Below are 17,683 nucleotides of genomic sequence, written 5' to 3' on the forward strand. Positions count from 1 at the left end.
CTGGAAAAATCTAGGATTACTAATGGTCCACTTGGTTGAAGAGGAATTAAAGGGAAGAGAAATGATAATTTAAACTTTAAAGAAAACTCTTATAACCATCACCCAATGTGGCTGTATCACCAATTCCAAATCATTCCATATCTAGTTATTAAATTTTGTGCAAGAGAACGTTGCACGCTAGCACAAGTACACGCTAATGCGCACAGCAATGGGAGGGCCAAGCGAGCATCTTCAACACGAAGGCAATACTTATTTCCACACTTGTTATATCTAGACATGGACACACGCAAGCAGAGGGTTCTTTTCTACTTAAATTTTACTTTTCTTCGTATCCAAAAACCTTTGCTATCAAATAAAAATTACATGTAAAATATATCATTACTGTATATGGTAATAAATTTAAACAATTTATACAATCACAAGGTAATGATTACAAAAGTTATTTTTCCTTTTTTCTTGAATTCAAAGACTTCACTCCCTTTCCCTTTAAATATCCCTTGCAATCAAACATAGTGTAAGTGTACATAATCTTGAACTAAAATTTAACATGTGGAATAAATATATATATATATATATATATCAGCCGGTTAGAATTATCACATCACACTCTCAAATGGCGTATTCACAAATTATTAACCACCAAATCTTCACAAAAAATCATTAGAAAAAAAAAATTTTTTTTTCAAGTATTTGCTACAGACGCCACCAAACCAGATTTTGGGGTCCATCTTTGTTTGGGGTACCAAACTTTAGGGCCCAGTGACAATCCTCCAAAACCTCTTCCAGGTGAGGCAAAGAGGAAAGTCTCCTTATGGATAGACCCAACTCCCACGGTCCATTAAGGCTACAAATCAACTGGTTATACAAAGATGCAATGGTGGGAAGCCGAGCATTAATTAGGATGAATGAGAGTCAAATGAATGCGCCAGGCCTTAGAATTACAACCTTTTACATATGTATAATCGCATCATTTCCAAAAAGAGAACCATGAAAAATGTAATCCCCACCCCCTCAAAAAAAAATAAAAATAAAAAAAAATAAAAATAAAAAAAATAAAAACAAAACAAAACAAATTCTCTCTTGTTTTACAATTTACAATCCATGGGCTAAATAAAAATCTCTACACATCTCTTTATTCTACAAAAAAGGAATCAAAACTTCCAGAGCAGAACACATTAGACCTTTCGATGCTCAATCTGATTGGTGAGATGTAAAGTTGGTATCTAATGAATCTCTGAAGCAAGCACAAAATAGTTCAGTATTAATCAGAGAGAGTAAATCAATTCAACAAGAAGACATGCGGTGTGCTGCACTACGCTACTAATACACAAACCAAGAGGTAGGTGCACATATCTCTATCTATCAATCAGCATATGTGGCACTGATGATGATATTCAAATACCGAGCCAGATTATTATCAGGTTTCTCTAACTAATGTACTTCGTTGGTGCAACTATTGTGCAAGATCAGTGACACAAGTAAGGGCAGGGAACAAAACAGAATCACTGCAGAATTCAATATGAAATTGCTACTTAGTTCTATAGTGTTGCTGGATCCTATATCATTGTTAGTTTTAAACTGGGGGGATGACCAGTGCAAGTACAAATACATCTCACATTTGTAACAAGAGTAATTGAGGGTACAAAGTATCCATTGGCCCAGAATGGGGTTTAACACAGTTTGTCTGAGAGTGGGAATAAGTAAATGAAACTTGCCACAAACATAAGGTGGAATTTAGGTTTGACGAGAGCATAATTGTTAAGGCCTCGCTTACGTGGTGTCTAAGCAGGTTTCCAACAGCTGCACAGTCCACCCGCCTTACTCTTACTCAAAAAGCAGGCACCTAGGTCCCTGGGAGGTCAATTTTTTTTTACTTACATTTTTTCCTCTAAATAATGTTGTTTCTAACATTTTTATTGGCTTGTGTACAAATTTGTGTATACGTGAGAAGCATGTGATCACTTAGTACCCAAAAAATAGCTAAATAAATAAATTAAGAAAGACATCGGACTTCACTAGTTCATTTCTCTTGTTTACTTGTGTTTTTTTCTCCTCTAAATAATGTTGTTGCTATAACACTGTAATAATGTTAATTAGTGTATAGATTCAATCAATATCATTGTTGCTGTCATGCAGTAAGCATGTTAAACCCCCCCCCCCCCAAAAAAAAAAAAAAAAGAAGCTGTAAGCATAATTATATTGCTTTACAAATAATGGATACATTAAAAAAAATAAAATAAAATAAAATACTAAGGCACCTAGGTGGGCACCTTGTCGCCTAAGCCCATAAGCGGCCCTCCACACCGCGACTCCTAACTGAATCCGTTATGGAGTATATGGTGATGCATTTTAGCACTCATGATGCACAATAGCACATGATATTGGTCCATTTTTACCTATAACATCAAATGCTAACTGGAAGCCCATATGAGTCAATTAATCTTCCATTGGGTGCAACTTCACAAGCTACAGAATAGGTACAACACAGACCACACCTCCACAGAATAATTCCATATGCGAAGAGTTCTGGAACTTACAGAAAGTTGAGAGATAATATCTGGATTTGTGTCAATGTGCCAATCTGGTTCTAATTGCCGAACAAAAGATGATCGCCCATTGTCAGTGCTGCAGAAAAGAAGCTGAAGCAAGTTTGATATTAATCATTGGATGTCAGAAACCAAAAACTGAAAATCATACGTATAGAGAACCAATAATAGAAGATATTAGAATGTAACCAGTACTTGCTAACAGAAAATTTGAAGAGCTATCAACCACTAGGCTATGAGATCCCATTCTAGATCTAAATAATATAGAAGGTACATAAGCTAAAAGTGTGTGATACTTTGATTAGCTGCACCATCAAGATTGACCATTTTCTGTTAAAAGAGCATCACATATAAGAAGGAAATAAAAAAATTTGTCTACGCTGTATGAGCAATAATTGAAGGCTTTAGAAGCTGCCATTAAAATTCAATGATTATTGGCATTGCCCAATCAAAAGCCTAGAATTATTCCCCTCCTTGATAACAGATTTTAATCTTAAACCAGTAAGGCAACCCAAAAGGATCAGCCTCTCTGTACTTTACTAGGCCAAGGAATAAAACTGTATGAAAAGGACTCATACTCCAAAAGGACTATCAGAAGCTTATAACATTGTTCCATCTACTTGTAATATCAGACACTTCTGACTCCTTGCTGGAACTTCAGTTCAACCACAGTGACCTTAATTGGTTCAGGAATCATGATGAAAAAATTAGGCAATGTCTCCATTAGATTCATATAAAGATTGGCAACCTGCAAACCATTAGGTTGAAATGAAAAGCACATCTGATCATTATGAGGACAACTCATAACAGCTTTTGATCATTATTGATCTAGACCTCCCACAGTTTGCATTCAAGTATACCATATGCTCCAGTCACCTATTTTCTTCACTTGGTCTGTTAACATCATAAAGGCAAGTCACTGTACTTCTCTCAGCTCATCTTTCAAAGCAAAACAATTGACAGACCTCCCACTGATAATCCAGTGGTATCAGCAGCCATGTAGAAATTCATACCTCAGATTCATCTGGGCAGTAAACATATTAGTGCTGGTCTTGAAATTTGGAATGCAAAATACCACCTAATTTGCTTTCCTGGCATCACAGCATTGATTCACTGAGCCCCGTACTAGACCTCCTCATTACAGGCTGCAAAGCCATAATTGGGCTTTTGGAACCTCTTTAATGTTAGAGTGGATGTAGAGATTGGGCAAGCACTGTCGGGAGCTTAGTCGTAAATTTTGTTCTGGTGACCATTTGGGGATGGAAATCTTGGTCAATGAGAATCTGTTTAGGTAAAAAGGGGCACTTGTTTAGTAGGTCTAGGAATTCTGAGTGAGTCAAATTAGTCTTTAAAAATAGGGTCATACCCCATACGAATTCAGAGAGATTTTGGTGTATGAGATGGTCTCCAATCCTACAGTTTGATGGGAAAACCAGTGTTCTACTTGAGGAAAACAGGTTTTCTCTTCCCTTCTTTGCTTTAAAAACTGTGTCCTATTTACCATTCTGATTTCAGTGATTGCCCTGACCATAGAATCTGGGCTTAAATCTAGGCCTGTTTCTCCCTTCTCTCTTTGTTTTTGCCTCATTACAGCAGGCTATTTTGTGCATGTAACCCCTCCCTGCGTTATTTGATGCAGGAGAATCCTAGAAGAATTTCTAGAGCTTGATAAACCATTTAATCAATTTTAGTGTTTGGAAGAATCGTGTGACAAGAAATTAGACAATTAGCTATATCCGTCACTTTCTTTTGTCTATTTTTGGAAAGTCACTCATCCTTTTTGCATGATTTTCTGTTCACAGTTCTATTTGGGTCTGCATCAGCAACATAGAATATGTGTGTGTGTGTGTGTGTGTGTGTGTGTCAAGTGGGTTGGTTGACATAGAATGATAGAATGTGAATGTGCGTGTGTGTTAAGTGGGTTGGTTGTATGTTCCTTGTCACAGTTTACCTTGTCTTTCATCAAAGCTCCTGTTCTGAAAAGCCCAGCATTCTCTAGAGCTGAGAGGACTCTTTCCTGTAAAGTTGCAACTTCTCTTGTAAGTTATACCATGATCTCGAGAAATAAATATCTTGTTCACCATTTTTTTTCTTCACAAATATTTTATTTAACTGAGAATTGAAGACCATTAGCACTAAGCACGCAAGGATAAATAACTTGCACCACATAGTGGTTATATATAGCAAAAATATGGAAAATATTCAGTAGCTGAATAACCTGTATGTCCAAAAGTTTTTCGTTCTAAGATGTTCCAGAAGTCATTATGCAAAGGAGATGTGACATATGATTGAAGTATGATAAAAAAGTAATTTGAAATGCTCACAGAATACAAATATCTCTTCAGCGTTATATCACTCAAATAATTCATCACGACATTCTTTTTCAAGTTAATAAGATAAAATATGTATGTTAAATTAATTTTTAGATAGCAGGAGAAATTTATCAATAAGGTTCCAGTTGTTCCATCCTCCCACAACCCAAAAAAAAAAAAAATTAGATATAGAGTTACTATTTGTCCTTTACTGTCCATGACAAGAAATCAATTTTTGTATGGGTCATTTGAGGAAAGTGATCCAGGATCATGAGGGGGGGCCTTGCACACCCAGAAATTTAAAAGTATGATTCAACAGGATCTGGTAATTTTTCTGGAATGTTGGTGGTAAATTTAATCCCAAAATCTCACACTCCATTTTGGCAAAATGATATCTTCCTCTTTCTGAGTTTCTGTTTCAGTACAGCTTCTTCTACTTCATTTTTCTGCCATCTCCCGTGTAAGAACTAGATTACCAAATCCTAATAGGACTGGGGATTACAATTCCTACTGTGACCAGGACAGCAACTGAGTACTCAGAATAGTAAAAAATAAAGGTCAGGTAACCTGAAATTTGAAAAAACGTACACATGTCCAATCAGACCTTGCTAACCAATAAAGATCAAAATCTCTCTTGGTTTGCTAGGCAAGATTTGTCCCGAGAGTAGAATGGTAAGATCTCCAGGTTAAACTTGCAGATCACAATAGATTACTAGGGCCTTGAAATCAAAGAAACAGATTTAAACTTGATGGAATAATAGAACATGGAATCTCAGATTGGGAATTCAGATCTCAAAATAAGCAGCAGTTTTAAATAAAGGAAATTGAAGCTTAATCACAGAAATCAATTTAAATGAAGAACAAGACAATTTCAGATCACATAGAAATGTCTGGAATTGGACTGGAACAACTTCTAAAACCATTAATACGATTTCTGGAACTAAAGTGAGAACTATATAGTAGAAGAGAGAAGAATGGTTGGGAATCCAAAACCATAGCAGCAGAGAAATCCATATCCATCATGAACCCACAGGGCACTAACAACAAAGCTCAAAACTCGTTTCAACTTAAATAAGATTGTATCACCATAGGTTGGAATGTTGGATATATCCACCTAAAAAGGGCATACCCAGTGCATGAGCCTCCCGCCACTGCAGGGTCCAGGGAAGGTCATAATGTATGCAGCCTTACCCCACTTCACAGAAAGGCTGTTTCCCAACTTGAACGCAAGTCCACTAGGTCGCAATGGAGCAACCCACACATTAGTTGGATATATTCCAATATATATATAAGTTCATTAAACAGAGTTCCAGTAAACTTCCAGCTACTAATCAAAGTGATTAATAAAAACTCAAGAAAACTTAAAATCCCAACTTTACTAGACATCCAACACCTGATTCTCAAATATGAGATAACCAACATTAAGATTCTAAAAATAAAATAAAATTTGCCACTTTATTTACTAACTAAAATTAAAAGGTTCATTACATGCACCCATCCAATTTACCAATCGGTTAAACCTGGAACCAGCCGACCAATTATTAAGTGATTATTTTAGGTATTTGGGCTCAATCATAACTAAAGAAGGTGAAATAGAGGATGATGTTTCTCAAAGAATTAAAATAAGATGGATGAAGTGGAGAGGTGTGTCCATAGTATTGTGTGATCTACGTATTTCTTTAAAACTTAAAAGGAAAACTTTATAGGAGTCATGCGACCGGCTTTAATGTATGGTGCGGAATATTGGGCAGTTCAAGAAGCATCATGTAGATAAAAACAGTGTAGCGAAGATGAGGATGTTGAGATAGATGAGTGAAAGTAAGGAATGATCATATTAGAGTTCATTTGGGAGTAGCTCTAGTACATGATAAGCTACTAGAAAGTAGTTTGAGGCAGCATAACCATCTTCAACGGAGGCCTTTGAATGCTCCAATGTGGAGTGATTTGATTCAGATTGAAGGAACTAAAAGAGCTAGGGGCAGACCCAAAATGAATTTTAAGAGAAGTGGTGATAAAAGCATGCATAGCATAGGCCTTGTATCAAGTATGATGTCGGATAGAGCTGATTGGAGGGCAAGGATCCATGTAAGCAACCCCATTTAGTCAGGATAAGGCTGAGTTGTTGGTGTTGTTTGTTAATCTGGTTTCTAAACATGTTACTGTGTTTCCGGTTACATTGGATTTCTGAACATAGTAATCTTAGGCTTCTAGAAACCCATTGATGTAGATAAGTCAGTTAATGGACTTATTTTATTGTAAATAAGCCTTGGGTTGGGTTGGGTTATGTATGTGTTGAGCCATTGATCCTATAGGTTTTCTTTGTAATGGGCCACTCTAATAGGCCTAAAATATGGGTAGAAAGTAGGAAAACGGGATTTAATTCATTAGTTTAGTTAGAGTCCTATTTTAAGTCTATTTCCTTTGTTATTTCAGTTATTAGTTAGTTTAGGTTAGTTAGTTACCTACTCCATGTTGGAGTTATAGTCCTAATCCTATTATGAGTCCAAGTCCTACTAAGAGTGTCTAGTCCTATTTGGAAACCAACTCCTAGTTATGATAGGATTGCTATTCTGCCCTCTTTAAATAGAGGAGCCTATGTACTCATAATTACAAATTTGAAGAATGATGAATTGAGTTAGTATTGAGAGCCATAGGGCTGTTAATGATTCTCCCCCCTTTTCTTTATGTGATTTCTCCCTCCCTGGTTGAATTTATGCAATATCTCTGCTCCTGCAAAATCCTTCTCATTCTCTCTCCTAGATCTGAAATCAAGAAAGTGCATAACTCTCAAATCATCCGTCAAAAGCTCTTCATATTTGGGGGTTTTTGTACCCTCCCTGGGCCCTACAATCGACCAAATTTGCAACTCAATGGGAGACCTACAGACCTGGCCACACCTCTCTCTCTCCATCTCTATAGTAGGTCTTTCTCTCTCCTATCGGGTTGGGTTTTGGGCTGGTTTTGCTCCTATATTGGTATTATATCCTTGGGGGTTTAGTTAAGAGTCTTATTTCTTTGTTTCCTGATCCTATTCGTCTTGTTTGGGGTTATAAATTGTGGGGGTTAGTTTCTTGTACTCTTCCTACATTACCCATCATTGAGCCTTTTACATGTATTTATAAAACTAGAAAAACAAAGTTCAAGCACAGTAGAAATCCTCCATCAACCAACAGTATTTGGAAGGTATTTTAACTTGACTCAACCACCTAAATAACAACCCATACTTTATAAGATAACTTCTACTCTTGCTCAAACTAAGAGGAGAGTCCCTAACTGATCGAACAACTTAATATTAAAATACCAAACCGAAGGGGAAAACTACTCCATACGCAGGCTGTGTTTGGTGAAGTTCTATCCAACTAGGACTTTGACGGCTAGTTAGTAGTTACAACACGACTGGACATATCCCAACCTCAGTAAACAACTTAATAATAGTAACATAAAAGGAAATAAAGTCCGAACACTAGCCCACAATTTTGATGAACCTATGAACTAGATCTAAACCAAAACTTGAACCATGGGTCAGTTTTGGACCAAATACTGAAACTAAACTGACCCAAACCAAACCACAGGGGCTTCTTGCTTAAATAAAAAGACTAAAATAAAAAAAAGGTGTACCCACGAGACTCCTGCAACTGTAGGGTCTGGAGAGGGTCATAATGTATGCAGCCTTACCTCCGCTTTGCAAAGAAGTTGTTTCCCGTAAACAAAAAGACTCAAAACAACTTTAACAACTATATTATGTATCTAGCCTTTATTATTACAATAATATACATACAAATCAAAGGTCCAAAATAGAGGCTCAATCCACATTCAATGGAGGTGATCATGCTCTTGATCACACCTACCTTATGTACCAAAGTCAACCCAACCGAAACCAACCAGGTCCAACCGATTGACACCCCTGCCCATAAAATAGGCCCATTACGACAAAAACCCAATATATCATAAGCCCAACATATGTATATCCATGACTAATATAGGCTAAAATAAGCCTTTTTTGTGTTATCTGTTATGTGTCTGCCTGTATCACTACCATTCAAACAAACAGAGAGTAAGGGAAGCTAGAGATCCCGGTTGATGTGCATGAGTACTCATGAAAGACCTTCAGGGAATGAGCTCGTTCTTCCATCAGACTCCTATATTCTAGATTTCCACAAATAAGGAACATAACAGATTAAAAACAAAAACAAAATATGTGAGCTCAGTGTCTTTTCATCAAATTAACAAATGGGAAAAGGCTGGGCAGTGGGCATGCCTCCAAGGTGCCCAGTATGTGTCATCCTCTCTCCTCCTCCTTTGGAAAAGAGCCCCTTGCCATCCTCCTGTGTCCAGGCCTGCGATTGGTGCATACCGCTAGCTTACCAAAAGCTGGCGGCATGCCCAACCCTCTCCCTTAACAAATATATAAATGGAAATAATTCAGAGGTACACTGTTCAACCTCGTGTTGGTAGAGTTGTACTATTATTCTCATTTTCTGAACCCAATTAAATCAAAGGGGAAAAAAAATCAAAAGTTCTATAATTGGCATGAGAAGGAACATTCCAAACAAGAGGTTTTCAAACATTCAGGCGATAGATGTGAGACTCAGGTAGAATACAATTTAACATACAGTTGTACAAGCTGTAACTAAAGACTTCTCCACAATTGCATTATAAGCATAAAGAAACAGATATCAAAGAGGTATACAGAAGGGGAAATACCAATTTTAGTTTTCTGCTCACCTCACTTTCATCATCAAGAATTCTGTCCATCAGATAAATATCACAATATTTACTAATTTCCAGCAACACCTCCACCACAGAAGGCCTCACAGTGGCATGCTCCTAACAAAATGAAATCTCAAGAGTTACTTTTTCACTCATTATACATTATTAAATTATAAAAGAAAAAAAATTATTATTTTTTCTTTATCAACCTGAAGCTCTTCAGGACTTCTCTCCTCAAGAATTACACCAAGAAGCTGGCAAGTCATCTGTTTATAAATACAAAGGTTTTATAAGAAAATTCAATATCAAAATTTCCATATTACATGAGATAGATATTAAAGACAACTATCCTCCACCAATTGATTGTTACAAGTAAGAATGATGGAATCATCATTCATTGAAAACAGTCAAACACAAGATACAACAGTGTTTTCGGACAGAAAATTATTCTTACTCGTAAGTTGTAACCAAATTAGGTCACATAATACTGTATCATATCTATATCATTAGGATCCAAGGCACATTAAGCATCAAGATAAAATTATACTTTACAAGTAACCATTCCACCATTACAACTATCCATGCAAGTGGGGGGGCACAATAACAAAAAAAAAGTTTCAGCAGAAATATTAAAGTAGGAAGCTGGTATATATAACTTCAAGATACAACAAATGAACACACAAGCAACTATATCCACTGTGACAGTAACAGAACCTGAATCAGTAACTGAACATAAGAAAGAAAGAAGAGGAGAAAAGCGAAGTTGAGAAGAAGAGAGGACGAGAGAAAACAAGAAAACACAGCCCACAGTTTGAGTAGTGAGAAAAATACTCAAACCGTAGGTTGGGGGGATCTTCTAACATAAGTTAAGCAATGGAAAATTACAAGATTGGGTCCACAACTAGGACCAACACTTAAGTGAATGAAATAACAAACTAACAACTAGACCCATCTTTGTTTATCTACCACAAGGGTCCCACTCTTGTCTATGTGTTCGTCTACGTTGATGATATACTTGTGACCAGCAGTGATTCCGGCCAGGTGTCTATCTTCATCAACAACTGGCTAAGGAATTCTCAATTAAACACCTCGGCCAGCTTCATTTTTTCCTTGGGATTGAGGCCTTGCCACATTCAAAGGGCCTTCTCCTCTGCCAAACTCGTTACATTGATGACTTGCTCAAACGAGCCAGCTTGGTCAATTGTAGGCCTCTCCAGATGCCCATGTCTACCACCCTCAAGCCATTTGCTACAGGGGGTCGTTGATGCCTGACCCGTCATGCTACCGGTCTATCGTGGGTGTTCTTCAGTATATTACCCTCATCTAACCAGATGTTAGCTTTGCTATCAATAAGGCTTTCCAATACAAGCATTCCCCCACTGACGGCCATTGGACATTGGTGAAACTCATCCTGCATTACCTCAAGGCTACTCAGTTATACGGTCTTCTCCTAGAATGTTTTGCCTTCGTTGGTCTTTAGGCCTTTAGTGATGTAGATTGGGCAAGCAATTCAAACGATCGACACTCTCTACTAGGGGGTACGCCACTTTTCTTGGTCCCAACTTGATTTCCTGGACATCTCGCAAGTAGAAAACCGTCGCTAGATCCTCCACTGAGGCCGAGTATAAGGCTCCTCCACTGAACTGATGTGGCTGGAGTCTCTCTTCTGTGAGCTTGGTTTTCCTCTTAGTGGTCCCATGACCCTCTGATGTGACAACATCGATGCCACATACTTGTCTGCCAACCTGGTGTTTCATACCCGCACCAAGCACGTGGAGATCGACTTCCATTTTGTGCGTGAACAGTTTGTCAAACATCAGCTTACTGTTCAGTTTATTCTACAAAGGATCAACTTGCTGATGTGCTCACTAAAGCTCTCCCCACAACGCGTTTCCAATTTATCCGTGACAAGCTGAAGATTCGATGCTTAGAGCCTTAGACTCTTCACCTTAGGGGGGTGTATCAACGCATATTGTGATCTCCCTAATTTAGGAAACCGAATATCTAGTTCCCCATCTTGAGTGGATCACAATATCTTATTATCACGTGTGTATAGTGTGTGTGTAGTTTCCTTGTTCAGATAGGATTACACTCACACTTGATTAAGGTTTACACCATTGTATATATATATATATATGATGTAACCATGATTCAATGAGATAATCCAAAACCTGTTCTTCTGTGTTAACGGGAAGTTTTGGAACACCCGTTGTAGCAGCTGGCCAGGCAAATACTGATGTTGTACGCAATTTCTCAATCTTATTATCTTACTTACATCCATGTTAAGACATGCGAAATGCAAATGACATGTCTTATTGTTGTAATGCAGCTAAATGGTGGGTGTTGTATAGGGGTGACACACAAGAATTGAGGACAATAGAAATCAAGGAACTCTAACAGACATGTTCCGCATCCAGATGTGAGCGAAACTAGAGTACATTTTTGCTCATCCTATCCAAGAGGCAAAACCGATTAGGTTCCCATGTCTGGCAGACTTGGTGTACATACACTACAATATGAGAGTGAAGATGTAGCACGTACTCATGGGGATGGAGAACGACAGTGACCAGATTGAGCTCGCCGACATTTCCAAGGTGCAGTCATAGGAGAAGGACCCTTGGTAGAGTGGGTAGGGATAGAGACGATCTAGTGATGGATCTAACTGGGGTAGGCCTAACCCCTATAAAGCACAGTTATCAAGGCAACAAAGCGACCAAGGCAATGGAGGATGGTAAAAAATCAAGTCGAGACCTTGGCACCTAGGCATCACCTAGGCGGCACCTAGGCGACCAAGGCGCTAGTCCAAGCTGAGTTTCCTTGTCGCCTAGGCGACACCTTGATAACTATGCTATATGGCAAATCAAATGGGTGTTGATGTGGATGAGTATATCTGTATATGGCTTGAGGTTCAGATACACTCGCAGACACCCAGTTTGATGATGATGATGATCAGCCTGCTGCTGTAAGTGGTGTCCAAGAAGGGGGAGAGGAAGAGGAATAACAAAACTTGACCGATGACCCCCTACAAGGGAGACAGTTTGACCATGCCATATAAGATGTCGACCACAGTGCATGTCTTTGCATCGTAAGTTTAGACCATATGAGGAGGAAGATAGCATCGATGTGAAATCCAAGATTACAAGCTTCTCTGGCACTCTTGGAGGCCCAAGTCTTGGGTAGGGTACTGGATATGATGGGTATGGTGGATATGGCCAATATAGTTGTGATTCTTAAGTTTCCACTGAGTTTGAGGGTCAGTCACAAAGTGGGTCATCGTTTGAGGAGAGGCTCTTCTCATACCCATTGCCCCCAACCATATATGCTTGCCCCACCAAGTAGTTACGATGAGTCCACATATGTACCATCATCTTCACAACCCAGTGATTTATACCCTGGGTTGGGTTACTTTGCATATATTGATGATTTCATCTATAAGACTGTTGTGATTAACTTTGAGAGATTCTTCATTGTTCCAGGACTAAATTATGAGTAGAATAGGTTATATAAAAGAAAGAATACAGTAAGTATGCTATACACTAAAAACAAAGGGTCCAAAGCCAAACTATCACTTTGAGGTTTTTTTCTTCTTTTTTCTTCCAATCTAATGATTCATACATGTGTATTTATGCTTAAATAGCCAGTCCTAAAGCTTCACTCAAAAACTAAACTGTTTACGGCGCAAAAAGGGCATTTCTATGACTCTGCCTCTTCCAGAAAATTTTGATAATATCATCCCCCCACCCCCCCCCCAAAAAAAAAAAAAATTGCCGAAATATTTTGGTTTTGACAGGGGGTGAATTGGGTACCCTGCTGAAATTAAAAACCTTGGAAATAACAGCTAATTAATCCAAGAGAGACACCATGTCTTGTAGCATATTACTCAGTGAACAATAAGTGAAGTCTTTTTGTTTTCAATCCCCATCATCACAACCACCAATGTATATGTTATAGGATGTAAATTGCATTTATTTCAGGTCTTTGAGAAGTACATGCCACAAAAACTACTACTTCCTCAGAAAAGAAAGAAAAGGTAGAAGTGCATGCTTGAAGAAATAAGACTAAACCCAATTGTGATTTATGAAAATCAACAAATTCAGGTATTCTTCACTGGAAAATGACTGGCTAAATAAGAATATGTAAAAGCACCACGATTCCTAGAAAGAAATATACATTTTTCAAGGATTAGTAGGTGTACCTTTCGGCTTCCGTCTAGTTTCTTTCTCACTGTTTGCCCAAGTGTCGGCTACAAAAAGGACAGGCGGACAGTTTGGCTTAAGCATAAGGTTTATGTAAAACACCCTAATCCAGCAACTGGAATAACAAATAATATGTTACCTTTGTTGGAGACTGGAACTCAATTAAGTCCACACCCTCTACACTCTGTTCTAGTCGACGAGCTTCATAGGAGGAAACATCTTCATTTGCTCGAGTACTACTCGTAGATGCAGGACCTGTTGGTTTCTGCTGACGTCTTTGTGGTCTACCAGTAGATCTCAAAAACTTCCATGAAAAAATTATGGCAATTGCAAATCCAGCAAGAGCTCCCAGTGACCCAGCACTCTAAAATATAAGATTATGTTAGTGTACATGCAACGTATCCAATGGATAGTTGTACAAAATAATCTGCAAAGTAGTTCTTCTTTGTCTTTGTACCCCCTCCCACTTCAGGACTAAAATCGAGAGAAGCTTTTAATTCATTCTAGGGGAGAGGTTCTCCAACTTCTGTTATTCAGATTCTCATTTCTGAGACTCCAGCTTCTCCCAATTATGTGGGTTAAAAGGGGTCACCAAAAGAAATATCAGCTTTTGGAATCTTTAGCGCTACAACCTGGAGAAGCTAACAATCTGCACACTAAATTTAAAAGGGCACCATCTGGCTTCTGTGTCTCGTGCATATTCTGCATCTGAGATGCTCCCCAAAGGATGTTGTTAGGTTGTCAATCGGAAATTAATCCACAGAGTCACCAGAGTTTGCACAATAAAGAATGAACTGATCCATTTGATTGTTTCAACACACAATGTTTTCTAAACATAACTAAATTGATTTTCATGAGAAAAATACAAAAGGCTTACAAAAAGAGCTAAAAGGGTGAAAGTATCTAATCAAATATTATAAGACTTAGACAACATCCAAAGAATCTTATTCCATATGTATGATTAAATTAATATCTTGCCGCATTAATGTAGAAACCATGTTTCCAAATCCTAATAGGACTAGGAATGGAATTCCTACTTAGACTAGAAAAGCAACAAACCACTTGTCGATGCATAGGATAATAGTTATTGATTGATTTTGAAATAATTATGCTTCAGTTCAGAACACAAAAACAGATAAAAATCTTAAAATTTTGGAAATCAGAATTATCTGAGGTTCTGAAGAATATATTCAATACTCGATCCCACAAAGACTGTGCATCCTCACAAATCTCACTTTTATGGTTAGGTTGTATTCAATACCTTTAATTACACTCAAATATTATTCAAAGTTTCCAAAATTATCCCACAATACTCTCTTTATTGTTCAATTAAGTTTCCATTTTAAGTTTTAATACAACACATAACAAAAGGTAATTTAGGAATAGGAGAAACACTTAATGTGCAAATGGTACAATGGACAAAGAAAATTTCCAATGAAGACACAAGGTGTCAAGCCTTGCTAAGTCTAATCTTGTTTTGGAAGGGGAATCAATAAAGGGCTATAAACAACTTTATTTATGGTTTTGGGTCAATGAAATTGAACCTTAGGATACTGGAATTGGTTTGAAGGAAGAATAATTGCCAATTTCCCCCAATTGCTGTTTTCTCAAGGTAGCAGACTCGTGACTTGCCATCTTGCTGGTTTGATTTCTACTATTAGAGTATATGAGAGCATGTGTCGGTTGAAGGGCTATGGGTGACCATAGACCTCTACACCGTGGGATTATATTTGATTCAAGCATATCTTTGTTAGTTTCGTATTGGGTTAAGGGTAATTGTTAGCTAAGTTTGAGTTAGTTTCCTTTTTGGTTATGTCTTCTTTCCTATTTGTGTTATGAGTTTGTAATATCTTAGTCTATATATTGAATGAAGGGGGTAGTCCCAACCACACGATTCTGACTCCCAAGTTACAGCTATCTCTCTTTCTCTTCCTCTTTCTTATTATTTACATCTACGTTTCCCTTTTCTTTTCCCGATATTCCTTGTTCATTAATGTCGTTGATTCTCTTCTTTTTGTCATTAATTACGTCTTGCTTCAGTTCTATTTTGGGGTTTTCTTCTTCATATATTAGGCCCATTACCGCAGGCGTAATAGATGTCTTCAGACCCTTGCCTCCAACTAACTCTGACCTGATTTATAATCTGCTTTTGAAGACATAAGTTGTTTCTGAAAACTTAGATATGGATGGAAACTTAGAAAGAAACAAACAGAAATGGAGATCAGAAATCTGAGTTTAGTTGTTTCTGCAACCTTAGAAATTGAGTTAGTTGAATAATTCTTGGGTCCATAAGAGAAGAAAATGGAGATTACAAATCTGATTTGAATTAGGAAATCTCACTAAAAAATTGAACCGGTATTGTAACTAGAACTTTTAAACACACAATGACACAACATAAGCTAGAAAGAAAATAAAAGTGGCCTACACCTAGTAGAAAACAGAAAAGAGATAAGAAAGTCTATTAAAGAGCCTACAGTTTAGAAGCTGCATAATAGATCCAAATTCATACAGCATCTCCATTTTAGAAAAGATATACTACATGTACATCTTTCCATTTGGATGCAAAAAGTTCTCCCCATTAAACACATAGGTCTCAATTTAAGAATTTTGACCAATCTTTTTGAGATATTTTCTAACTTTGACTTTGTTGTATTCAATATCTAATCCAATTGTATGCCTATGTGAATGAGTCTGACAATCTATCTAAAATAATAGAAACCTAACATGATCTCAGACAAAGGTTAGATCTATGCAACTCAATCTTCATTCCAACCAAAGGGTAGGTCTATCTAATATTGTGCATTTAAGTTCCTAAGGCTTGAATTTTGTGCTCAATCATTCACATGCAATGACAATGCATGATCCAAAAGCAACACGTGTTTGAACATTTCAACTCGCTCCCCATTTTTTGAATATTATTTCAACAATACTAAGATTACCCCAAATTCCATATTTTGAAATGGCCAAAGCATTGAGTGAACTACCAATTCAGATAAATAAAGAAACCTCCAATTTTATTATTAAAGGCAGTCATTTAGTTATCAATTTTTTATATACCGACACTAGAAGTTGAGGAGGAGATCTGTTATATAGATTGAATATTATAATTCATATGGTATCTATAATACCCAAGAGATTACTCCCCTAGATGTACATTTTACCAAATAAGATTGCAGAAAAAGTGGTTCAGACATTGCTTTTCTGCGTGTCAATTTATCTCTGAGCCTATTTGAAACAAGCTAATCAAGCTCCAACTCCATGCCATGTCTTCTCAAGATTGTTACACTCTAACATGCAAAACCTAAGAAGAGAACCTCACCAAATTTAAATCAAAACCTTACAATGAGAAGGAAAAAAATTAAGATGAAGTAACAACTTCTTCATTGTGGAATTATAACAAATAGTGTTTCCCCAGAACAACTTCATACCAAACGAATAAGTCATAACAAGTTAAATATGGTACCATTCTCTTCAAATTTCAGAATTTGGAATGCAGAAAAACAGGTAAGTCCTCGCAGAAAATTAAGGAAACTAATAGAAACAGAAGAGAGATGAATCTGTACCTTGTGATTAACCAAAATAAGCACAATCTCTGCAACCTTACGGTTGAATTGCTTCCCCAGTCTCTTCAATAGATTCATTACTTGTTGCGCAAGAGAATCCGACATTTGTGTAGACATAGGAAGGATTCATGCAAAGCAAGCTCTCAATTACAATATTTTCTGTGGAGACCAAAAACCGTAATTTTCTCTGGCGAATGAATTGGAGAAAATCGAAACCCCAACAAAAGAAGCCTGAAACGACTGGTTTTGCAGAGAGACTCGAAACCCCAATAAAATGCTCACGTTATTGGTATGCGGGTAGCCAGGGGTGTGAGTTTAGCCCTTACGATCCGAACCGGCCCTGAGCCCGAACCTTG

General features: G+C 37.4%; 1 protein-coding gene across 1 annotated transcript; it reads right to left on the reverse strand.

Annotated features, from left to right (window-relative positions):
- Positions 1 to 875: 875 nt before the first annotated feature.
- Positions 876 to 17,626, reverse strand: LOC122078258 (peroxisome biogenesis protein 22-like). Its single transcript, XM_042644162.1, has 8 exons — positions 17,328 to 17,626; positions 13,904 to 14,128; positions 13,764 to 13,811; positions 9,778 to 9,834; positions 9,584 to 9,685; positions 4,498 to 4,563; positions 2,538 to 2,639; positions 876 to 1,234 (listed from the first exon to the last, which is right to left on the reverse strand). Exons 1-8 carry the CDS (start codon positions 17,442 to 17,444, stop codon positions 1,133 to 1,135), a joined length of 819 nt encoding a protein of 272 aa, XP_042500096.1. The 5' UTR covers positions 17,445 to 17,626; the 3' UTR covers positions 876 to 1,132.
- Between the last annotated feature and the right edge of the window lie 57 nt (positions 17,627 to 17,683).

This window comes from Macadamia integrifolia, chromosome 5 (genome assembly GCF_013358625.1).
Source record: "Macadamia integrifolia cultivar HAES 741 chromosome 5, SCU_Mint_v3, whole genome shotgun sequence".
NCBI classification, from domain to species: Eukaryota; Viridiplantae; Streptophyta; class Magnoliopsida; order Proteales; family Proteaceae; genus Macadamia; species Macadamia integrifolia.